This window comes from Salvelinus alpinus, chromosome 26 (assembly GCF_045679555.1).
Source record: "Salvelinus alpinus chromosome 26, SLU_Salpinus.1, whole genome shotgun sequence".
NCBI lineage: Eukaryota > Metazoa > Chordata > Actinopteri > Salmoniformes > Salmonidae > Salvelinus > Salvelinus alpinus.
In genome coordinates, this window is record NC_092111.1 from 18,965,999 (window position 1) to 18,992,238 (window position 26,240).

The 26,240-nt window shown below is 45.3% G+C and overlaps 1 protein-coding gene across 2 annotated transcripts in view; it reads right to left on the bottom strand.

Annotated features, from left to right (window-relative positions):
- The window catches only part of LOC139554868 (trafficking protein particle complex subunit 9-like), a 279,884-nt gene that overhangs the window by 104,263 nt on the left and 149,381 nt on the right, over positions 1–26,240 (bottom strand). For both annotated transcript variants that reach the window (XM_071368091.1, XM_071368089.1), the window contains one exon: positions 14,716–14,858. In XM_071368091.1, the coding sequence (XP_071224192.1) occupies positions 14,716–14,858 (143 nt within the window). The remainder of the gene's footprint in view (positions 1–14,715; positions 14,859–26,240) is intronic.

The following is a 26,240-nucleotide window of genomic DNA, read 5'->3' on the forward strand; positions in this document are numbered from 1 at the left end:
ACAACCACACAAGCCAGTACAGTAGCTACCATACACAGAACAAAACCACACAAGCCAGTACAGAAGCTACCATACACAGAACAAAACCACACAAGCCAGTACTGTAGCTACCATACACAGAACAAAACCACACAAGCCAGTACAGTAGCTACCATACACAGAACACAACCACACAAGCCAGTACAGAAGCTACCATACACAGAACAAAACCACACAAGCCAGTACAGTAGCTACCATACACAGAACACAACCACACAAGCCAGTACAGAAGCTACCATACACAGAACACAACCACACAAGCCAGTACAGAAGCTACCATACACAGAACAAAACCACACAAGCCAGTACAGTAGCTACCATACACAGAACACAACCACACAAGCCAGTACAGTAGCTACCATACACAGAACAAAACCACACAAGCCAGTACAGTAGCTACCATACACAGAACACAACCACACAAGCCAGTACAGTAGCTACCATACACAGAACAAAACCACACAAGCCAGTAAAGTAGCTACCATACACAGAACACAACCACACAAGCCAGTACAGTAGCTACCATACACAGAACACAACCACACAAGCCAGTACAGTAGCTACCATACACAGAACACAACCACACAAGCCAGTACAGTAGCTACCATACACAGAACACAACCACACAAGCCAGTACAGTAGCTACCATACACAGAACACAACCACACAAGCCAGTACAGTAGCTACCATACACAGAACAAAACCACACAAGCCAGTACAGTAGCTACCATACACAGAACACAACCACACAAGCCAGTACAGTAGCTACCATACACAAAACACAACCACACAAGCCAGTACAGTAGCTACCATACACAGAACACAACCACACAAGCCAGTACAGTAGCTACCATACACAGAACACAACCACACAAGCCAGTACAGTAGCTACCATACACAGAACACAACCACACAAGCCAGTACAGTAGCTACCATACACAGAACACAACCACACAAGCCAGTACAGTAGCTACCATACACAGAACACACCGTTTGCTAACCTAAAACCTACACAAGATGGAAAAATCATTATATAATTATACTGATATTATGTTGACTAATTAATTTATTGATGTATCCGATATGAAATTTAAAGGTCAGTTCAGTGATCACAACACCAAGGGTATCTCTGAGCTATGACTGTGGAGAATTTAGAGTTTAGAATTCAGAGACCGAAACGGAGACAAATAGTTGGCTGCCTTGAATAATTTATTCACATCTTAGATCTTTAGAAGCACAGTCAGTCAGTCTCCCGGGTAGATACTTGTTGAAATGGTTCACTTTTAAAATATTTCTACCTCTGGTACAGTGCCAACGTCTGCGATGTGGAAGTTGTAACATTATAAACTTTGCCCAGATGACTTCCTGATCGTTTTTGCTATTAAGCTACTGCTGTGGTGACTGTTTCCACAGCCCTGTTCTACGGCGCTGTCTCCTGATTGGCTAAGCTGCTGTGTCGGTGCTTCCTGATTGATGGTTCAGCTAAACGGTGGGGAGGATAAATCAGTTGTCTCCCCCTCTCTCTCTCTTGGTACTACCCTCCGCTGTGTTAATCATGTCTGCCAGCAGAGACAAAGAGACAGTCGGAGAAACATGGACGCCCCCCTGCTAGAAATATGGTATTTTAATTACTGTTACACTTTATTAGGGGCCGGGGCAGACTCTAATGATGTCTCCATTAACTCAGGGAATTAAGAGGAGGAAGGAAGAAAGGAGAGTGAAAGGGTTGAGGACATTGGTGTCTCTCTAAGAGGAGGGAGGCAGACTGCCGAGGTTTTTGGCCTGGAAAGCAGGTGAGTCAGAGTTCACCTACAGTACACAGCTGGTAGAGTTGAGACATCAGTACACAGCTGGTAGAGTTGAGACATCAGTACACAGCTGGTAGAGTTGAGACATCAGTACACAGCTGGTAGAGTTGAGACATCAGTACACAGCTGGTAGAGTTGAGACATCAGTACACAGCTGGTAGAGTTGAGACATCAGTACACAGCTGGTAGAGTTGAGACATCAGTACACAGCTGGTAGAGTTGAGACATCAGTACACAGCTGGTAGAGTTGAGACATCAGTACACAGCTGGTAGAGTTGAGACATCAGTTGTGTTTTGAGTACCTCCTGCTGTACTGTGGACTACATACATTAGTCTCATTTAAGACCACTCTGAAAACTTGACTGTCTTTTTCCAAGGAATGTTGCCTTTTATCTGTGTGGAAAAATAAGAAAGAAAAAGAGAATGTGCATGTGAAAGGCAGACAGAGACAGGCTGGAGAAGAGAAAGACAGACAGACAGACAGACAGGCTGGAGAGGAGAAACAGACAGACAGACAGGCTGGAGAGGAGAAACAGACAGTCAGACAGGCTGGAGAAGAGAAAGACAGACAGACAGACAGACAGACAGAGGCTGGAGAGGAGAAACAGACAGACAGACAGGCTGGAGAGGAGAAACAGACAGTCAGACAGGCTGGAGAGGAGAAACAGACAGACCGGCTGGAGAAGAGAAACAGACAGACAGACAGGCTGGAGAGGAGAGACAGACAGACAGGCTGGAGAGGAGAAAGACAGTCAGACAGGCTGGAGAGGAGAAAGACAGTCAGACAGGCTGGAGAGGAGAAAGACAGTTAGACAGGCTGGAGAGGAGAAAGACAGTCAGACAGGCTGGAGAGGAGAAACAGACAGACGGAGACAGGCCAGACAGACAGACAGGCTGGAGAGGAGAAACAGACAGACGGAGACAGGCCGTAGAATAGAGGGGAGAGAAAGACTGGTGTGGAAAGAAGAAACAGCTTCCTACAGCAGCTAGGAAACGGTCCGTGATGAAAGGACTAACACCTTTGATGTTGTGATGTTAGGACTGGACAGGAATGGATGAGTGCTCCTTAATGGGTTTTCTTTACGTAATGTGTGCGTGTGTTCTAATGTTCACAAACACCCTCCCACACACACCACCAGATCTTTCTGGACAGCGCTATGTCACGCTGACGAATAAGCCGAGAGATCAGCCATTCACCATTATTGATTGGTGGAGAGGGCCCCCCATCCCGTCGGACAGAATAACTTACCAAACTTGGCAACCCATTCCCCAAACCTGGCGGCCCAGGGTAGCTCCTTTCTTCTTAGAGCCACCAACAAGCTTTTAAACAGATGGACATGCAAATCATCTGACTAGCTGTGTCTCTGGCTGTTTGTACCTCCAAACACATCCACAACCATCAAACCCTGAGACTATGGATGAGACCACTTCTGCTACTGCCACTCCTTTAGCTAGTTTGTTGTTATTCAGATTAGGGATGGACACTATATCGGTAAGCATATCGGAATCGGTCGATATTAGCTAAAAATGGCAACATCGGCATCGGCCGATGTCTAGTTTAACGCCGATGTGCAAAATCGATGTCAAAGCTGCCGTGCATACCTATATAACGTAGATAGATGACGTAATGATGCAACAAAAAATACAGCGCTACACAGAACAAGAGCAGAAAAATACTAAGCGCACACTTCCAACAACTAAACAACTTCAAGTCGAGCAGTCATTTGAAAGAGTAAGAACATTTCAGCGAGACAACTCAAAAGGTGAAATCCATTAAAGCCAAGATAATGGAATTCAATGCCCTTGACAATCAACCGTTCCCTGTCATGGATGATGTTGGCTTTCTCCGACTGGTCGAGCACCTCGAGCCCCGGTACACACTACCAAGTAGGCGCTATTTTTCAGATGTTGCCCTACCGGAGTTACACAGTATTGTTAAAGCGCACATCCCTGAGCTACTTGCTATGGGCATCACTGCTATTAGCTTCACGACTGACATTTGGACCAGCGATGTCAGCCCCGCGAGCATGCTGAGTCTGACAGCACAGTGGGTTGACGAGGATTTCGTACTGAGGAAAGCCGTATTGCATGCTCAAGAATGTGCTGGTTCTCATACCGCTGCTGCCATTTCAATGGCATTTGAGAACATGTTTGAAACTTGGAAACATGAACACACTCCTAGCGCCATTCAAACAACTGACTGGAGAAATAAGCTCTTCAACTGCGTCTGCAGCAGACGTGATACCCTCTGTCATGGCATTGAAACGCCTGCTCAACAAAACTGCCCACACAGACCGTGGGGTTAAAACCCACTCTACAAGAGTCTGTGAACAAGCAATTCTGTGGCATTCTCTCTGAGCCTCTTTACTGTGTCGCCACCATGCTCGAAGCTAGGTAGAAGGACCGATACTTCGATGCAGACAAGAAAAAGGGTTTACGTGAAATGTTAGACACAGCTGGACAAACGGAAACAGACAGAGGAAGTGAAGCCACGGACAGACAGAGCTGAAACTTCACAGCTTGACATGTATGATGAAATCCTGGTTGAGACTGAACAAATTAACAATGAAACAGCACAGTAAGTAAGTGAAAGAAATTGGTTTTGATTATGTTTTACTGGTAAATGTGTAAATGCCCAAAAAATTACTTTTTGGTCAGTATGTGTGTGTGTGTGTGTGTGTTTCAACTATTTAACTGTTCTAGAATGCTTAAAAGGCCGCTAAAATTGTTAATATCGGTATCGTTTTTTTGGCAAGGAAAATATTGGATATCGGCCAAAAATGTTAGCATCACTAATTCAGATAGTCTCATCTGAAAAAGCAACCACAGGTGGCCTTGCTAGCCTAGTACTGTGGGGGTTGGTGTCTGTTTTTTAGGTGTGGTAGTGGTCAAAATGGCTGCTATCATCACAGGATAGAACCATCATCACTGGGTAGAAGGCGGCGGCAGCGAGAAAGAGGAGAAGCAGATCAACGGCTGGTCAATCCTCAGGATCCACGATCAATATGTGGCGATTCCACAGCGGCTCCTCTGGCACAACACTGACAATACGTCTACAGCCCTCCTACTCACTCCCACGTCAAATGAAATGTGCTTCATTAAGTTTGGGCTGGTTGGATTTAGAGTCCTGCCAATGTGTTGCTATTTTTAGAGTGTGTGATGTGTGTGCGTGTGAGAGCCTGTGGGGAACAGTACACTGCCTGCATTTATGCAAGCAGAGCAGGTAGAAGGCTGGGCTATCAACAAAAGGTTTAGACTGAAGACTGAATCATGTCCTGATAGCATGGAACATCTGTGCGTGTGTGTGTTTGAGCGCGTGTGTCTGACAGAATGGAACGCCCATACGCTATGGCACATAAGACCCCAGCTGCTACACGCAGTACCGGTACGGTTCCAACAGGTTTCCATCATGAACGGATCCCTGACTATTTCACACATACACAACATGATCAAAAATATGTGGACACACTCCTGTCGAACATCTCATTTCAAAATCATGGGCATAAATATGGAGTTGGTTCCCCTTTGCTGCTATAACAGCCTCCACTCTTCTGGGAAGGCTTTCCACTAAATGTCAGAACATTGCTGCGGGGACTTCCTTTCAGCCACAAGAGCATTTGCGAAGTCGGGCACTGATGTTGGGCGATTAGGCCTGGCTCACAGTCGGCATTCCAACTCAACCCAAAGGTGTTTGATGGGGTTGAGGTCAGGGCTCTGTGCAGGCCAGTCATGATCTTCCACACTGATCTTGACAAACCATTTCTGTACGGACATTGCTTTGTGCACGGGGGCATTGTCATGCTGAAACAGGAAAGGGCTTTACCAAAACTGTTGGCACAAAGTTGGAAGCACAACATCACCTTCAATGTCATTGTATGCTGTAGTGTTAAGATATCCCTTCACTGGTACTAAAAAAATCATGAAAAACAGCCCCAGACCATTATTCCTCATCCACAAAACTTTACAGTTGGCACTATGCATTAGGACAGGTAGCGTTCTCCTGGCATCTGCCAAATTCAGATTTGTCCGTCGGACTGCCAGATGGTAAAGCGTGATTCATCACTCCAGAGAACGCATTTTCACTGCTCCAGAGTCCAAAGGCGACGAGCTTTACACCACACCAGCCGACGCTTGGCATTGTGCAAGGTGATCTTAGGCTTGTGTGCGTCTGCTTGGCCATAGAAACCCATTTCATGAAGCTCCCGACTAACAGTTATTGTGCTGACGTTGCTTCCAGAGAAAGTTTGGAACTTGGTAGTGAGTGTTGCAACCGAGGACATGCGTTTTTATGCGCTAGGTGCTTCAGCATTAACCGGCCCTGTGAGCCTGTGTGACATACCATTTCGTGGATGAGCCGTTGTGGCTCCTAGACGTTTCCACTTCACAATAACAGCACTTACAGTTGAACTGGGCAGGTCTAGCAGGGCAGAAATTTGACGAACTGACTTGTTGGAAAGGTGGCATCATATGAATGTGCCATATTGAAAGTCACTGAGCTCTTCAGTAAGACCATACTACTGCCAAAGTTTGTCTATGGAGAACGCATGGCTGTGTGCTCGATTTTATACAACAGTCAGCAACGGGTGTAGCTGAAATAGCCGAATCCACTCATTTGAAGAGGTGTCCACTTTTGTATATGGGCGCCCGAGTGGTGCAGCGGTCTAGGCACTGCATCTCAGTGCAAGAGGCGTCACTACAGACCCTGATTCAATTACAGGCTGTGTCAAAAACGCCGTGATTGGGAGTCCCATAGGGCGGCGCACAATTGGCCCAGCATCGTCCGGGTTAGGCCAGGGTAGGCCATCTTTGTAAATAATAATTTTTTCTTAACTGACTTGTCTAGTTAAATAAAGGTTAAATAAATAAACAAAAAATATATACAGTTGAAGTCAGAAGTTTACATACACATAGGTTGGAGTCATTAAAACTCATTTTTCAACCACTCCACAAATTTCTTGTTAACAAACTATTGTTTTGGCAAGTTGGTTAGGACATCTACTTTGTGCATGACACAAGTCACTTTCCAACAATTGTTTACAGACAGATTATTTCACTGTATCACAATTCCAGTGGGTCAAAAGTTTACATACACTAAGTTGACTGTGCCTTTAAACAGCTTTGAAAACTCCAGAAAATTATGTCATGGTTTAGAAGCTTCTGATAGGCTAATTGACATAATTTGAGTCAATTGGAGGTGTACCTGTGGATGTATTTCAAGGCCTACCTTCAAACTTAGTGTCTCTTTGCTTGACATCATGGGAAAATCTAAAGAAATCAGCCAAGACCTCAGGAAAAAAAATGCAGACCTCCACAAGTCTGGTTCATCCTTGGGAGCAGTTTCCAAACGCCTGAAGGTACCATGTTCATCTATACAAACAATAGTATGCAAGTATAAACACCATGGGACCACGCAGCTGTCATACCGCTCAGGAAGGAGATGCGTTCTGTCTCCTAGAGATGAACATATTTCGGTGCGAAAGCGCAAATCATTCCCAGAACTACAGCAAAGGAACTTGTGAAGATGCTGGAGGAAACCGGTACAAAAATATCTATATCCACAGTAAAACGAGTCTTATATCGACATAACCTGAAAGGCCACTCAGCAAGGAAGAAGCCACTGCTCCAAAACCACCATAAAAAAGTCAGGCTACGGTTTGTAACTGCACATAGGAACAAAGATCGTACTTTTTGGAGAAATGTCCTCTGGTCTGATAAAACAAAAATACAACTGTTTGGCCATAATGACCATCGTTATGTTTGGAGGAAAAAGGGGGATGCTTGCATGCCGAAGAACACCATCCCAACTGAAGCACGGGGGTGGCAGCATCATGTTGTCGGGGTGCTTTGCTGTAGGAGGGACTGGTGCACTTCACAAATTAGATGGCATCATGAGGCAGAAAATGATGTGGATATATTGAAGCAACATCTCAAGACACAAATGGGGTCACAAATGGGGCTTCCAAATGGACAATGACCCAAAGCATACATCCAAAGTTGTGGCAAAATGGCCTAAGGACAACGAAGTCAAGGTATTGGAGTGGCCATCACAAAGCCCTTACCTCAATTATATAGAAAATTTGTGGTCAGAACTGAAAAAGCATGTGTGAGCAAGGAGGCCTACAAACCTGACTCAGTTACACCAGCTCTGTCAGGAGGAATGGGCCAAAATTCACCCAACTTATTGTGGGAAGCTTGTGGAAGGCTACCCAAAAGGTTTGACCCAAGTTAAACAATTTAAAGGCAATGCTACCAAATACTAATTGAGTGTATGTAAACTTCTGACGCACTGGGAGTGTGATGGCCATCTTGGCCATGTTCTGTTATAATCTTCACCCGGCACAGCCAGAAGAGGACTGGCCACTCCTCATAACCTGGTTCTTCTCTAGGTTTCTTCCTAGGTTTTGGCCTTTCTAGGGAGTTTTTCCGAGCCACCGTGCTTCTACACCTGCATTGCTTGCTGTTTGGGGTTTTAGGCTGGGTTTCTGTACAGCACTTTGAGATATCAGCTGATGTAAGAAGGGCTTTATAAATAAATTTGATTTGATTTGATGATGAAAGACATAAAAGCTGAAATAAATAATTCTCTCTACTATTATTCTGACATTTCACATTGTTAAAATAATGTGGTGGTCCTAACTGACCTAAGACAGGAAATTTTTACTAGGATTAAATGTCAGGAGTTGTGAAAAACCGGGTTTAAATGTATTTGGCTAAGGTGTATATAAACTTCTGACTTCAACTGTATACACTACCATTCAAAAGTTTGGGGTCAGTTAGAAATGTCCTTGTTTTTTAAAGAGGACATTAAAATAACATCAAATTGTTCAGAAATACAGTGCAGACATTGTTAATGTTGTAAATGACTATTGTAGCTGGAAACGGCTGATTTTTTATGGAATATCTACATAGGCATACAGAGGCCTATTATCAACAACCATCACTCCTGTGTTCCAATGGCATGTTGTGTTAGCTAATCCAAGTTTATCATTTTAAAATGCTAATTGATCATTAGAAAACCCTTTTGCAATTATGTTAGCATAGCTGAAAACTGTTGTTTTGATTAAAGAAGCAATAAAACTGGCCTTCTTTAGACTAGTTGAGTATCTGGAGCATCAACATTTGTGGGTTCGAATACAGGCTCAAAATGGCCAGAAAAAAAGTCCTTTCTTCTGAAACTCGTCAGTCTATTCTTGTTCTGAGAAATGAAAGCTCCATGCGAGAAATTGCCAAGAACCTGAAGATCTCATACAACGCTGTGTACTACTCTCTTCACAGAACAGGGCAAACTGTCTCTAACCAGAATTGAAAGAGGAGTGGGAGGCCCCGGTGCACAACTGAGCAAGAGAACAAGTACATTAGAGTGTCTAGTTTGAGAAACAGACGCCTCACAAGTCCTCAACTGGCAGCTTCATGAAATAGTACCCGCAAAACACCAGTCTCAACGTCAACACTGAAGAGGCGACTCCGAGATGCTGGCCTTCTAGGTACATTCCAGGTGACTACCTCATGAAGCTGGTTGAGAGAATTCCAAAAGTGTGCAAAGCTGTCATCAAGGCTACTTTGAAGAATGTTTAACACCTTTTTGTTAACATGATTCCACGTGTGTTATTTCATAGTTTTGATGTCTTCACTATTATTCTACAATGTAGAAAATAGTACAAATAAAGAAAAACCCTGGAATGAGTATGTGTCCAAACTTTTGACTGGTACTGTATGCATACACATACACAGGTAACTGACAAAATAATGTAAACACCATTAAATTACAGAAAGTATATTGAAAGTAGGTGCTTCTAGTTCCTAAGTTAATTATGAAATTAACATCCCATCATGGGGGGGTCATGTATACAAATGCTGGGCAGGACATTATCTTGGCCTGCCCTATGCACCCATAGGATGACAATGCCCCCATTCACAGGGCACAAGTGGTGAGTGAATGGTTTGATGAGAATTAAAATTATGAAATCTCAACCCAATTGAACACTTATGTGAGATTCTGGCGTGGTGCCTGAGACAGCATCTTCCACCACCATCAACAAACACCAAATGATGGAATTTTTGGTGTCGCATCCCTCCAATAGAGTTCCAGTCACTTGTAGAATCTATGCCAAGGCTGGTCTGGCTCGTGGAGGCCCAACGGCTTATTAAGACACTTTATGTTGGTGTTTCCAGTTGTGTGTGTGTATATAAATATATACACACACACACACACACACACACACACACACACACACACACACACACACACACACACACACACACACACATACATACATACACATACATACACATATATATAACACATATATATATATATATGACCAGGTGAATCCAGGTGAAAGCTTTGACCCCTTATTGATGTCACTTGTTAAATCCACTTCAATCAGTGTAGATGAAGGGGAGGAGACAGGTTAAAGAAGGATTTTTAAGCCTCGAGACAGTTGAGACATGGATTGGGTATGTGTGCCATTCAGAGGGTGTGTAAGACAAAATATTTAAGTGTCTTTGAACAGGGTATGGTAGTAAGTGCAAGACACATAGGTTTGAATGTGTCAAGAACTGCAACACTGCAAGGTTTTTCACACTCAGTTTCCCATATGTATCAAGAATGGTCCACCACCCAAAGGACATCCAGCCAACGGCAGGCCAGTGATTGAAAACGGGACATTGATGAAAGAGCACAAAGTAGGCTGACATGAATTGTCCAGAGCAACAGACGGGCTACAGTTAGTCAACTGACAGTCCTGTACAACATTGGTGCCCAAAGACCCATAAAAGATTGCACAACTCATCGTACCTTTACACAAAATGGGGTATGGCAGCAGACAAGAGTTCCACTTTCAGAAAAAAGCAAGAAACTGAAGTTGCAGTGGGCTAAGGAAGGGTATGAGAGTCCCTTTTGCCCTTCAGTTCAACCAGCTTCCTTTTCTCTGTCTCTCACTGGATAATTGGAAAAACATTGCCAGGTCTGATGATTCCCGGTTCCTGCTGTTTCACACGGATGGGAGGACTAGGGTATGGAGGAAATCACATGACTAAATGTATCCATCATGCCACCTGTCAACTTCGCAGGATAGTGGTGGTGATGGTGTGGGGTGTGTTTTCATGGCACACATTGGGCCCCTGATAAAAGTGGAGCAAAGTTTGAATGCCACAGGATATCTGAACATCATTGTCAATCAGGTTCATCCCTTAATGGCAGCAACGTATCCATCTGTAAATATATTTTTTCAGCAGGATAATGCCCCATGCCACAAGGCTAGGATTGCCCAGGAATGGTTCCACGAAGATGACAGTGAATTCGGCTTACTGCAGTGGCCTGCCCAGTCACCAGATCTCAATCCAATTGAGCATCAGTGGGATGAAATGGAACAAGATATTCGGAGTAGAGATCCAGCACCAGCAAACTTGACACGACTGTGGGGAGCTTTTGAGTCAACATGGGCCAGCATCCCTGTGTAAAGCTTTCAACACCTTGCAGTCCAAACCCCGACGAATTGAGGTTGTCCTGAGGGCAAAAGTGGGTGCAACTGAATATTAGGAAGGTGTTCCTAATGTTTTGTACACTCAGTGTATACAGACATGGGCCTATAATATCTGGAATGTTATACTGTATACAGGTCCAGGTGTTTACTGTGAGGACCTACAACAGGTCTATGACAGGTCACAGCTCTCTATGACAGGACTATGACAGGTCACAGCTCTCTATGACAGGTCTATGACAGGTCACAGCTCTCTATGACAGGCCTATGACAGGCCAGAGCTAATTATAAATAGACGCCTCCTCTAAAGAGCATGCTGCAGGTGAAATCTCAAGAAGTGCACTCCGCAAACAATGGAGGAGCGAGGGAACGAGGGAGAGAGAGGTAGAGAGAGAGAGAGACAGTCTAAACTCTTGAGTTCGTAGGGTATGAGAGTCCCTTTTGCCCTTCAGTTCAACCAGCTTCCTTTTCTCTGTCTCTCTCTATGCAAGAGCTTTTTCTGTGGAAGACCTGCAGGCTTTATGAACTGTAATGGAATGCGGTGAGCTGCACTGGCCCACTTAATCAATACACCAAGCCACAGAAAGGTTCTCCAGAGATGACAGATAACAAGAGAGAGTTGGAGGGTGAGGCAGGTTTCATTCACATTCCTTTTCAGGACCGAAAGTGATCGCTCTCCTCTCTCACCTTTCTTAGAGAATTACAGATTTTCTCAGAGAATCACCTCTCAATTAACCTTTCTAGGACATGCGTTCCGCTAGCGGAACCCCTGACAACATTCCGTTGAAAAGGCAGCGCGGGAAATTCAAAAATATTTTTTAGAAATATGTAACTTTCACACATTAACAAGTCCAATACAGCAAATGAAAGACAAACATCTTGTTAATCTACCCATCGTGTCCGATTTAAAAAATGTTTTACAGCGAAAACACAACATATGATTATGTTAGATCACCGCCAAGTCCAAAAAACACAGCCATTTTCTCAGCCAAAGATAGGAGTCACAAAAAGCAGAAATAGAGATAAAATGAATCACTAACCTTTGATGATCTTCATCAGATGACACTCATAGGACATCATGTTACACAATATATGTATGTTTTGTTCGATAATGTGCATATTTATATCCATAAATCTCAGTTTACATTGGCGCCATGTTCAGAAATGCCTCCAAAATATGCGGAGAAATTGCATAGAGCCACATCAAATAACAGAAATACTCATCATAAACTTTGATGAAAGATACATGTTTTACATAGAATTAAAGATACACTTGTTCTTAATGCAACCGCTGTGTCAGATTTCAAAAAAACGTTACGGAAAAAACACACCATGCAATAATCTGAGACGGCGCTCAGATATAAACAACATTTCTCCGCCATGTTGGAGTCAACAGAAATACAAAATTACATCATAAATATTCCCTTACCTTTGATGATCTTCATCAGAATGCACTCCCAGGAATCCTAGTTCCACAATAAAAATTTTTGTTTGCTAATGTCCATTACTTATGTCCAAGTAGCTACTTTTGCTAGCACGTTTAGTACACATGTCCAAACGCTACCGCAGGTCCAGGCGAACGTCGGACGAAAAGTTCAAAAAGTTATATTACAGGTCGAATAAACTTGTCAAACTAAGTAGAGAATCAATCTTCAGGTTGTTGTTATCAGAAATATTCAATAAAATTCCAACCGGAGAATTCCTTTGTGTCTACAGAAGTAATGGAACGCAAGACGATATCATGTGGAATGCGCGTGACAAGGAATTGGCACTCTGCCAGACCACTGACTCAAACACCTCCCATCCGGCTCCACATCACAGTAGAGGCTTCATTCAACGTTCTACAGACTGTTGACATCTAGTGGAAGGCGTAGGAAGTGCAAACATATCTATATCTTACTGGGATTTCAATAGGCGATGAGTTGAAAATCGACCAGCCTCAGAATTCTCACTTCCTGTTTGGATTTTTTCTCAGGTTTTTGCCTGCCATATGAGTTCTGTTATACTCACAGACATCATTCAAACAGTTTTAGAAACTTCAGAGTGTTTTATATCCAATAGTAATAATAATATGCATATATTAGCATCTGGGACAGAGTAGGAGGCAGTTCACTCTGGGCACGCTATTCATCCAAAGTGAAAATGCTGCCCCTATCCCTAAAAAGTTAACGGCAACTTTTCTGCCATAAAAACCCAGAGAGAGACAGTGCTACTGGGATACTATAAATAGACATACAGAAGGTACATCTGTGGAAATGTCACTACCTTTCCTTTCTGAGACAACGCAGCAAGCAGCGCTTCAGAAAAATCCATAGAGACTCAGGTCTAGATTGGAGGAGCAAAATCTACAAATCTACTGTGTCTGATGGGGTGGGGGATGGTTGGTGGGGGAAAGAGGAAGGGGGGGGGGGGGGGGCAAGGGAGAGGCAGATCTATGGGGGAGGGAGGGAGAAAAAGGAGGCGTGACAAGATGATAGTGACTGCAGAGCTGAGCGGAGGAGAGAAGAGACAGATTTATCACCAGAGAGCAGAAAGATAGAGAGAAAGACGGATTGGTTAAACTGCAGATATTATTACAGCTAATGATTCACCTCAAGTGGCGATAACTGGGGTACGATCTGTCTCCCTCGCTTCCGCACCCTGGCTTTTTCCACAGAGCCGGGAAGATGACAAGAAGGGGGAGGAGAGAACGAGGAGACAGAAAAAGAGAGTAGAGCGAGAGAGAAAAGAGAGCGAGACAGAAAGGGATAGAGAGAGAGAGAGAAAGGGATAGAGAGAGAGAGAAAGGGATAGCGAGAGAGAGAGAAAGGGATAGAGAAAGAGAGAAGAGCTAGAGAGATAATATTCATCTGTTTCCACCTAGGCCTGTCAGTAGAAATGCCATCTTTCAGATTCCCCATCGTTACAGCGACAATAATGCCGCAGAGCAGAGCCCTGGTCTAGTCTGGTCTCGTCTGCTGGGTACAGGAACAGGAAGCAGGGAGTGGGACTGAGGTGATCTGGCGCGATGTGTTTACCCAGTCAAGATGGAAAAACACAACAAACACAGCGATCTTACTAATAAGACAGAGACAACAAGGACAAACAGGAGTCAGTTAGATGACTGCTGAGGGAAGGAATGAAGGATACAGCAGGAGAAGAGAAGCAGAAACATACAGTTAATGGAACAGAAGTAACAGCCTAGCAAACACTGCAACATTGTGTCAAAGTTCAGACAACTTAGTGTGCTGGTTCTGTGTTTGCGGGGAGTTGTTGGGACAGTGATGTCGACCGTCTGTCTATGCACTTAACCCATAGGAAGAAGGTAGCCTGAATGTTTGCTCTCTGTTCGCCGCTCCCCAGATGTGACAGTTAATCAAGTTTTAGTACAACGAATGAGTGTTTACCTGGTGGCTGGTAGTGTGCTGACTCTGGTGAAGAACACAGAGGGTTCTATGTCAACATGCACTCCCAGGGACAGGTCCCGATAGTAGCCCTCCACCTTGCCTGCTCCCCCCGAGTACTTAAACGTCATCACAGCTTCCAACGTCTGGAGAGAGAGAGAGAGAGAGAGAGAGAGAGAGAGAGAGAGAGAGAGAGAGAGAGAGAGAGAGAGAGAGAGAGAGAGAGAGAGAGAGAGAGAGAGAGAAAGGAAAGAAAGATGGAGAAATCTCATTTTAGACAAGGTTATTCTACGATGGAGTGCAGAGTATTAAACCGTAACTCAATGATGGAGGTCAAAGGTCGAAGCTAAGCGCGGTTCACAAAAAGCCTTGGACAAATTTAACCTGTTGGGATGGTCCAGCAGTTTCTATGAAACCCTGCATGGAAGAGTAAACCTGTGTGACTGGGGTCAAAGGTGACAAGCCAATCACAGACTCTTTTTTTTCTCCTCAACCGTGAGCAGAAGGAGACTTATTCTGAGCTGAAATGCCAAAAATGTCTGATGGCAAAATAAAGAACACACAAAAACGTGTTCTGATGTGTAATCAAGAGTGGAGGGAAGAGGAGGATTATTAGAGCGTCTTGAGTCTTCTCTCAATATTTATTCAATGTATTTGGGAAAAGGTGTGTGTGTGTGTGCGTGCAAGTGAGTGAGTGTGCGTGTAAGGGTGTGTGTGCGTACATGTAAACACGTGCCTTTGTTTACATTGAAGGCTGACTGGACCTCTAACCATGTGTGTAATCCCTTGTGCTAGGCCAAGCGCGTGCGTGTGTGTATGTGTGTGTACATGCAGTGCCTGTAAACACAGACCAGGTACGAACAGGTTTTCATCATGTTACTCGGTCCATCTGTCTGTCCATGAATCTTTAACCCCATCCAGAGTGATCTGGGGTCAGTGTGACGTTCAGCTCTATTTCCCCTGGCTGTCTACTGTGGAGGGCCTGACTACACATCACCTTCATGGTTCAATGCACAGTTTCAGAACAGCCCAAGCGAAAGGCTTAACCCCAAAGAGATGGTGTCTAAGATGGTCTGTCATCCTTCCTCCTCCTCTCTTCCTGTTAAATGGTGCACCACATGCCCATGTCCCTGGGGTTGTTATGTAAAAGAGCCACCGCATCGTGTCTGAGGCACACATGGCTCTCTCTCTCCTGGTCACGCATGTCTGTGTCTCCTTCAGCCAGAGGGACAGATGCCACTCTCTTGCTTGACAAGATCTTATCTGGTTCCCCATCTCTCTGCTGTTCTCCCCTTCTCCTCTCTGGCTGCACATAACTAGATTTCTCCTTAACTAAGTGAATTTGTTAACACACAAAATACATTTCATCACTTTTGATGAATAGGTTATTTCATTGACACACAGAGGTATACTGTGCAGAAGGCTGACGCATGCATATGTACAGGCGATGCGAGACAAACACGGTCACTGAGACGCACCTCCTCTCCTTCTGCTGGTTAACATGCACGGCTCGTTGTGGAGGGGTCTGGTATGAGCGTGACACACAGAGGTTGTCATATCACTATGTAAATGAGGTTGTATTACAAGAGGGAGGTTGCAGGAGGACCATGTCGTGGGAGGAAGCTGATGACCCACACGGTAAAGATGGAAACAGTGCAGTCCTAGTCAGAGACATGGCAGAGACAGACACACAGACCTAGTCATGGCAGAGACAGACACACAGGCCTAGTCATGGCAGAGACAGACACACAGACCTAGTCATGGCAGAGACAGACACACAGACCTAGTCATGGCAGAGACAGATACACAGACCTAGTCATGGCAGAGACAGACACACAGACCTAGTCATGGCAGAGACAGACACACAGACCTAGTCATGGCAGAGACAGACACACAGACCTAGTCATGGCAGAGACAGACACACAGGCCTAGTCATGGCAGAGACAGACACACAGGCCTAGTCATGGCAGAGACAGACACACAGACCTAGTCATGGCAGAGACAGACACACAGACCTAGTCATGGCAGAGACAGATACACAGACCTAGTCATGGCAGAGACAGACACACAGACCTAGTCATGGCAGAGACAGATACACAGACCTAGTCATGGCAGAGACAGACACACAGACCTAGTCATGGCAGAGACAGACACACAGACCTAGTAATGGCAGAGACAGACACACAGACCTAGTAATGGCAGAGACAGACACACAGACCTAGTCATGGCAGAGAGACACACAGACCTAGTCATGGCAGAGAGACACACAGACCTAGTCATGGCAGAGACAGACACACAGACCTAGTCATGGCAGAGACAGACACACAGACCTAGTCATGGCAGAGACAGACACACAGACCTAGTCATGGCAGAGACAGACACACAGACCTAGTCATGGCAGAAACAGACACACAGACCTAGTCATGGCAGAGACAGACACACAGACCTAGTCATGGCAGAGAGACACACAGACCTAGTCATGGCAGAGACAGACACACAGACCTAGTCATGGCAGAGACAGACACACAGACCTAGTCATGGCAGAGACAGACACACAGACCTAGTCATGGCAGAGACAGATACACAGATCTAGTCATGGCAGGGACAGACACACAGATCTAGTCATGGCAGAGACAGACACACAGACCTAGTCATGGCAGAGACAGACACACAGACCTAGTCATGGCAGAGACAGACACACAGACCTAGTCATGGCAGAGAGACAGACACACAGACCTAGTCATGGCAGAGAGACACACAGACCTAGTCATGGCAGAGACAAACACACAGACCTAGTCATGGCAGAGACAGACACACAGACCTAGTCATGGCAGAGACAGACACACAGACCTAGTCATGGCAGAGACAGACACACAGACCTAGTCATGGCAGAGACAGACACACAGACCTAGTCATGGCAGAGACAGACACACAGACCTAGTCATGGCAGAGACAGACACACAGACCTAGTCATGGCAGAGACAGACACACAGACCTAGTCATGGCAGAGACAGACACACAGACCTAGTCATGGCAGAGACAGACACACAGACCTAGTCATGGCAGAGACAGATACACAGACCTAGTCATGGCAGAGACAGACACACAGACCTAGTCATGGCAGAGAGACACACAGACCTAGTCATGGCAGAGAGACACACAGACCTAGTCATGGCAGAGACAGACACACAGACCTAGTCATGGCAGAGACAGATACACAGACCTAGTCATGGCAGAGAGACACACAGACCTAGTCATGGCAGAGACAGATACACAGACCTAGTCATGGCAGAGAGACACACAGACCTAGTCATGGCAGAGAGACACACAGACCTAGTCATGGCAGAGACAGATACACAGACCTAGTCATGGCAGAGAGACACACAGACCTAGTCATGGCAGAGAGACACACAGACCTAGTCATGGCAGAGAGACACACAGACCTAGTCATGGCAGAGAGACACACAGACCTAGTCATGGCAGAGAGACACACAGACCTAGTCATGGTAGAGAGACACACAGACCTAGTCATGGCAGAGAGATACACAGACCTAGTCATGGCAGAGAGACACACAGACCTAGTCATGGCAGACAGACACACAGACCTAGTCATGGCAGAGACAGACACACAGATCTAGTCATGGCAGAGACAGACACACAGACCTAGTCATGGCAGAGACAGACACACAGACCTAGTCATGGCAGAGAGAGACACACAGACCTAGTCATGGCAGAGAGACACACAGACCTAGTCATGGCAGAGAGACACACAGACCTAGTCATGGCAGAGACAGACACACAGACCTAGTCATGGCAGAGACAGATACACAGACCTAGTCATGGCAGAGAGACACACAGACCTAGTCATGGCAGAGAGACACACAGACCTAGTCATGGCAGAGACAGACACACAGACCTAGTCATGGCAGAGACAGATACACAGACCTAGTCATGGCAGAGACAGACACACAGACCTAGTCATGGCAGAGACAGACACACAGACCTAGTCATGGCAGAGACAGACACACAGACCTAGTCATGGCAGAGACAGACACACAGACCTAGTCATGGCAGAGACAGACACACAGACCTAGTCATGGCAGACACAGACACACAGACCTAGTCATGGCAGACACAGACACACAGACCTAGTCATGGCAGAGACAGACACACAGACCTAGTCATGGCAGAGACAGACACACAGACCTAGTCATGGCAGAGACAGACACACAGACCTAGTCATGGCAGAGACAGACACACAGACCTAGTCATGGCAGAGACAGACACACAGACCTAGTCATGGCAGAGACAGACACACAGACCTAGTCATGGCAGAGACAGACACACAGACCTAGTCATGGCAGAGACAGACACACAGACCTAGTCATGGCAGAGACAGACACACAGACCTAGTCATGGCAGAGACAGATACACAGACCTAGTCATGGCAGAGACAGATACACAGACCTAGTCATGGCAGAGACAGACACACAGACCTAGTCATGGCAGAGACAGATACACAGACCTAGTCATGGCAGAGAGACACACAGACCTAGTCATGGCAGAGAGACACACAGACCTAGTCATGGCAGAGACAGACACACAGACCTAGTCATGGCAGAGACAGATACACAGACCTAGTCATGGCAGAGAGATACACAGACCTAGTCATGGCAGAGAGATACACAGACCTAGTCATGGCAGAGAGACACACAGACCTAGTCATGGCAGAGAGACACACAGACCTAGTCATGGCAGAGACAGATACACAGACCTAGTCATGGCAGAGAGACACACAGACCTAGTCATGGCAGAGAGACACACAGACCTAGTCATGGCAGAGAGACACACAGACCTAGTCATGGTAGAGAGACACACAGACCTAGTCATGGCAGAGAGACACACAGACCTAGTCATGGCAGAGAGACACACAGACCTAGTCATGGCAGAGAGACACACAGACCTAGTCATGGCAGAGAGACACACAGACCTAGTCATGGCAGACAGACACACAGACCTAGTCATGGCAGACAGACACACAGACCTAGTCATGGCAGAGAGACAAACAGACCTAGTCATGGCAGAGAGACACACAGACCTAGTCAAGGCAGACAGACACACAGACCTAGTCAAGGCAGACAGACACACAGACCTAGTCAAGGCAGACAGACACACAGACCTAGTCATGGCAGACAGACACACAGACCTAGTCATGGCAGAGAGACACACAGACCTAGTCATGGCAGAGAGATACACAGACCTAGTCATGGCAGACAGACACACAGACCTAGTCATGGCAGAGAGATACACAGACCTAGTCATGGCAGAGAGATACACAGACCTAGTCATGGCAGAGAGACACACAGACCTAGTCATGGCAGACAGACACACAGACCTAGTCATGGCAGAGAGACACACAGACCTAGTCATGGCAGAGAGATACACAGACCTAGTCATGGCAGAGACAGACACACAGACCTAGTCATGGCAGACAGACACACAGACCTAGTCATGGCAGAGAGACACACAGACCTAGTCATGGCAGACAGACACACAGACCTAGTCATGGCAGAGAGACACACAGACCTAGTCATGGCAGAGACAGATACACAGACCTAGTCATGGCAGCGAGACACACAGACCTAGTCATGGCAGAGAGACACACAGACCTAGTCATGGCAGAGAGACACACAGACCTAGTCATGGCAGAGAGACACACAGACCTAGTCATGACAGAGAGACACACAGACCTAGTCATGGCAGAGAGACACACAGACCTAGTCATGGCAGAGAGACACACAGACCTAGTCATGGCAGAGAGATACACAGACCTAGTCATGGCAGAGAGATACACAGACCTAGTCATGGCAGAGAGACACACAGACCTAGTCATGGCAGAGAGACACACAGACCTAGTCATGGCAGAGAGACACACAGACCTAGTCATGGGAGAGAGACACACAGACCTAGTCATGGCAGAGAGACACACAGACCTAGTCATGGCAGAGAGATACACAGACCTAGTCATGGCAGAGAGACACACAGACCTAGTCATGGCAGAGAGACACACAGACCTAGTCATGGCAGAGAGACACACAGACCTAGTCATGGCAGAGACAGACACACAGACCTAGTCATGGCAGAGAGATACACAGACCTAGTCATGGCAGAGAGACACACAGACCTAGTCATGGCAGAGAGATACACAGACCTAGTCATGGCAGAGAGATACACAGACCTAGTCATGGCAGAGAGACACACAGACCTAGTCATGGCAGAGAGATACACAGACCTAGTCATGGCAGAGAGATACACAGACCTAGTCATGGCAGAGAGATACACAGACCTAGTCATGGCAGAGAGATACACAGACCTAGTCATGGCAGAGAGATACACAGACCTAGTCATGGCAGAGAGATACACAGACCTAGTCATGGCAGAGAGATACACAGACCTAGTCATGGCAGAGAGATACACAGACCTAGTCATGGCAGAGAGATACACAGACCTAGTCATGGCAGAGAGATACACAGACCTAGTCATGGCAGAGAGATACACAGACCTAGTCATGGCAGAGAGATACACAGACCTAGTCATGGCAGAGAGATACACAGACCTAGTCATGGCAGAGAGATACACAGACCTAGTCATGGCAGAGAGATACACAGACCTAGTCATGGCAGAGAGATACACAGACCTAGTCATGGCAGAGAGATACACAGACCTAGTCATGGCAGAGAGATACACAGACCTAGTCATGGCAGAGAGATACACAGACCTAGTCATGGCAGAGAGATACACAGACCTAGTCATGGCAGAGAGATACACAGACCTAGTCATGGCAGAGAGATACACAGACCTAGTCATGGAAGGGACGGAGACATGATTCTAAAAGTGCCATGACCGTCGCCATCAAAAGACAAAAATCTTAAAGGGGAAAATGAATGTAAAACGTCCTGTTTGTAGGGGCGGGACTGTTGGTTGGCTGGGCAGCCAGATGGTCCGGTTTGTAACGGTGTAGGTGCCAATGAGCCAGGCACGACTTCTGAGGAGATATGGAGGGGATGGAGGGAGGGGGCGGAGGTAGATGACAGGGGAGATGGAGAGGAAGTGTGATCTGTTTGTTATTCCACCTCTCGGACACTTCCTTCCTGACACACTCTGTAAAAGATCATCACACTGATCCAGCCACACCCCTGCTCTTCCCTCTCCCCATCTTCTCTCCCTAAACCAGCAAATAACTTCACTTTAATGGCCCGGCTGAATGGGGAAGGCACTTAGTGCTCCATCCCTGTAATGCCTTCTGTCTTTTCATAATTGAAAATGTGACCTTTCTTTATGGAGCATATCGCCTTATAGGACGGCCTGTATGGGAAGCAGTTAAAGTCCCCTGCCTTAATTATTGTTAGGAAGTTGTGTTAGTTTGTTAAGCACTGTTAGGTAGCTTTAGAACAGACTCAGCACATCTCTAAGTACCTGGTGAAATGAAGAAGCTGCGTATGTCATGAATTGGAGATGTCTTAAATTGGTGTTTATTGGCGCTGGCTGGGAGGGGGGAGATGGGTTCTATGGAAGAAATGCTGGTCTGGACTCTTCTTTCCTAATGCTGCATGGTTAACTGGAGCAATGCCACACTTATGGCCCGCTCTCCCCTGCATTAGTACACCCTCCTACAGTAGTACACCCTCCTACGGTAGTACACCCTCCTACAGTAGTACACCCTCCTACAGTAGTACACCTTCCTACAGTAGTACAACCTCCTACAGTAGTACACCCTCCTACAGTAGTACACCCTCCTACAGTAGTACACCCTCCTACAGTAGTACACCCTCCTACAGTAGTAAACCCTCCTACAGTAGTAAACCCTCCTACAGTAGTAAACCCTCCTACAGTAGTACACCCTCCTACAGCAGTAAACCCTCCTATAGTAGTAAACCCTCCTATAGTAGTAAACCCTCCTACAGTAGTAAACCCTCCTACAGTAGTACAACCTCCTACAGTAGTAAACCCTCCTACAGTAGTAAACCCTCCTACAGCAGTAAACCCTCCTACAGTAGTAAACCCTCCTATAGTAGTAAACCCTCCTACAGTAGTACACCCTCCTACAGTAGTACACCCTCCTATAGTAGTACACCCTCCTACAGTAGTACACCCTCCTATAGTAGTACACCCTCCTACAGTAGTACACCCTCCTATAGTAGTAAACCCTCCTATAGCAGTAAACCTACAGAAAGGTAGCTTTCTCAGCCACTTCTTACAAGTCTTCCTTCACTGCTCTCATAAGTTGCACATCAGAGTCAGATCCTAAATGACCTTAATTGACCCTTTGGTGAGTGGCTGCATGCAAACTGACAGCAACAGTAAAGCGCTTTGGGACGGAAATGTCCGGACCGTCTGTGAATGGGACAGTTTGTTCCTGGTCCAGATAGTTCTTCTGGTTGGTTGAGGTCGAGGAGAGCAGTTCAGGTTACGTTGCTATGCTAGCTATCTATGCTCCAATGTTTCTCCTTGACAGAATCCTTGCCTACCCATTGTCACTGTTTTGAGCTATTTTTGGTCCCCTTACACCTGGGCTGTTGCTGAGCAGTTTGAGATATTGTAGTCCTGTATGGTTTATCCACCCAATGCCTGGCTTACACCATACTGAGATTGTTCAAGGCTTACTTGCACTTCTTCAATAATTCAAAAGTCACTACAGTGCTGCTTGTGGATGTGGTGGAAAACTTTCCTAGTTTGTCAGATGGTCTCCTTGTGAATCATCCTCATGAGTCCAACAGAGGTGTGAGAACGTCAAGCTGTTGCGGGGCCACAAATAGCTGGTATGGCTGTAGGGAAGGGTCTATCAGAGACAGCATGCAGATGGACACACAACCAGAGAACCTCAGTGACTACACTGACCTCTGATGGACATGATCCAGCACACTGTAGTTATGTCTTAGAGATGCAAAATGACAGTAACATACCCAAAATTCAGTTTTTTTCCCCAGAAATCCTGGTTAAAAGATTACCGGAATCAGGAAGAAATAAGCAGAGAATCTGGAATTCAACAGGAGTTGTATTTATTGTCAACTCTACAGAACTGAGTAGAAACTAAAAGCAGAACAAATCTTAGGCTAGCAGCACTACTCTGCCTCATTACATCTGGTGCTATTCTCTTCCCATTAAACCAGGACAGACAACTCTCTCTCCAAACCCTGATCTGTATTCCGTCATCATGGCTCTGAGTCTCTGCATCACTGCAGTCCTATAGCTAGCCTAACGTGGCAGGCGTAGAAACACACCTGAGCAGAGTTCCCACTTCCGTTTTTCTGGTGGAACGGAAGTTAGGATGAAAATACTGGATCCTTGAAAAGTGGATGTTATATTTTCTGGTGACTCCGCATAGCCTATCCTAAAGCAGGAGCAAGAAGAAACCATGCCTGGGGCAGTCCATTGATTGGTTGCTAGGCTGGCTGCTTAACATCCAGCCATAGGTATGTTAAGGATTATTAGGCAGACAGGTTTCTTCTGTGCTTCTGGTTCTGCTCTGTTCAGAAGTACAGTATGATGTGGCCCTGTTTCTATCTATCTATCTGCCCTGCCTGGGACTAACCAACTAGCACACTGATGGGGAACATATCTTTTGAAAACAAAAACAAAAACATATATTTCATGAATAAATAAAAAAGGAGAGACTGAAAAAGAGATTGCACGAAAGAAAGAGGTAATAGAATAGCTATGGGAAAGGGTTGTAACAGTAGCAGCCTTCTTTGCAATTTGATCATTTCAAATTGGCCCTCGCTCTCTCTCCTTCCTCTAGAGATGATGACATTCAACACCAGTGTTTTTTTTTACCAAGTCTGGTGAGATTGTGGAAGAAATGCAGTACAATTATATTTGTCCTTTGGAGTTATTACCGTTATCTAGACAGAGTGAAGACTACGACCAAAGTTCAGCTCAACTTGGGCTGTCTGTCTCAAGCGCCTGCTGCTTTCTGCTGGCACGTCTCTAACCCCTTTGTGTTTCTATGTTCCTCTCTGTCGCCACAAAGAAGTGAGGTAGAGAGAGCGAGAGAGACGGAACCTTTCATAAAAAGGGACAAAGGGTATCTTTGTGAGCCCAAACCCAGCAACAACCCCATGGTTTCTCCCAGTAACAGGTGACTGAGCAGCCTAAACGATGCCACCTCAGCTGGCAGCCAGGGTAGCGTGTGGAAGGAACATAGTGTGGTTCTGATAGGCCGTGTTACAATGAACATTCATTTTTATTTATTTAACTAGGCAAGTCAGTTAAGAACAAATTATTATTTATAATGACGATCTGTCTGGAATATGGTGATGTCCAGGACAGCTGTTTAATTACTTCCAACAACAGAGGCAGAGAGACAGATCTGGAGGGGACGCTGCCAAGTACTGCAGCAACACAACACTGCATCAGAGCTGTGACAACTCTGGGAGTCTGTTTGGATACAACAAGGAGGCCTCCAACTATACTGCAGATATCGCTTTTTCACAAAAAAAATGTAACTTGTTGTAAGTAGCCTATCATTTATCAGTACATAACCTAGTTACATATAAATCTCAGACAAGGTATTTGTTCTTTACCAAGCATTCAGCCTCAGCACAACATCTCTCTCTTGCTGACTGTTCAGAGTACAGGCACCTCTATTGTTATGCCGAGTGCACTTTGAATGCATGGCTTTGTCTGCCTGCTATCTCAGGGATTTTGTCATAGAGACATATTAAAGTAATGCTTGAACGTTGAAAGCTTTGTGCTTTATGATCCCTTGGCTACTTGCTATGTTCATTTTCATTCAGATAACTAGTTGGATTAGACTACAGACAATGAATACATTTCAAGAGAGGGCAGTAGGGCAGTATCATGTTATCCTTTTAACCGTCTGGCCTTTCAGTCTATAAGTACCCGCTAGAGAACGTTGCCGGGCGTCCCCTTTAGCATACGGATCAGATGCTTATCAACCTGCAAGGTGCGCAAACATAAGCATTAACACTTTATAATAGTGCATAAACAATTGTAAAGCATGTATTGCATGAAGAAATATTAGTGGAAATATATCCATGTAAAATATAACAAGCATAGTTATTTGTTTAGACTTCCAGTCAATGACTCATCAACATTCTAACAGTCTAATGAATACATTTCATAAATGCTATTGGAAGAATATTTTTTTTTTTGTGTTTATAAAGGTCTTGGGTAACATTAAAATACATAAAATCTATTATTTCAAAGAACATAAATACATTATCATTAGTTTATGTAAATCTAGGCAACAAATAAAAACCAAAAAACACTATTTCAAGTCCATCACAAAGAAGTCCATTATAATTTTGTTTTGGCAGGTCTAAAGAAACATTGTGGAAATAAGAAAATGTATTTAAAAAAAACAGAATATAATATTTTAAGTTTATCACGTTACTAGTCTTTGCTTAGTAGCCAAAGCAATGCTGCCGTATGACTGGTCAGGTGCTGAACGCATGGACAGTGCAGATATTCTGGGATAAAGTTACATTTTATAGAGATGCACCTCT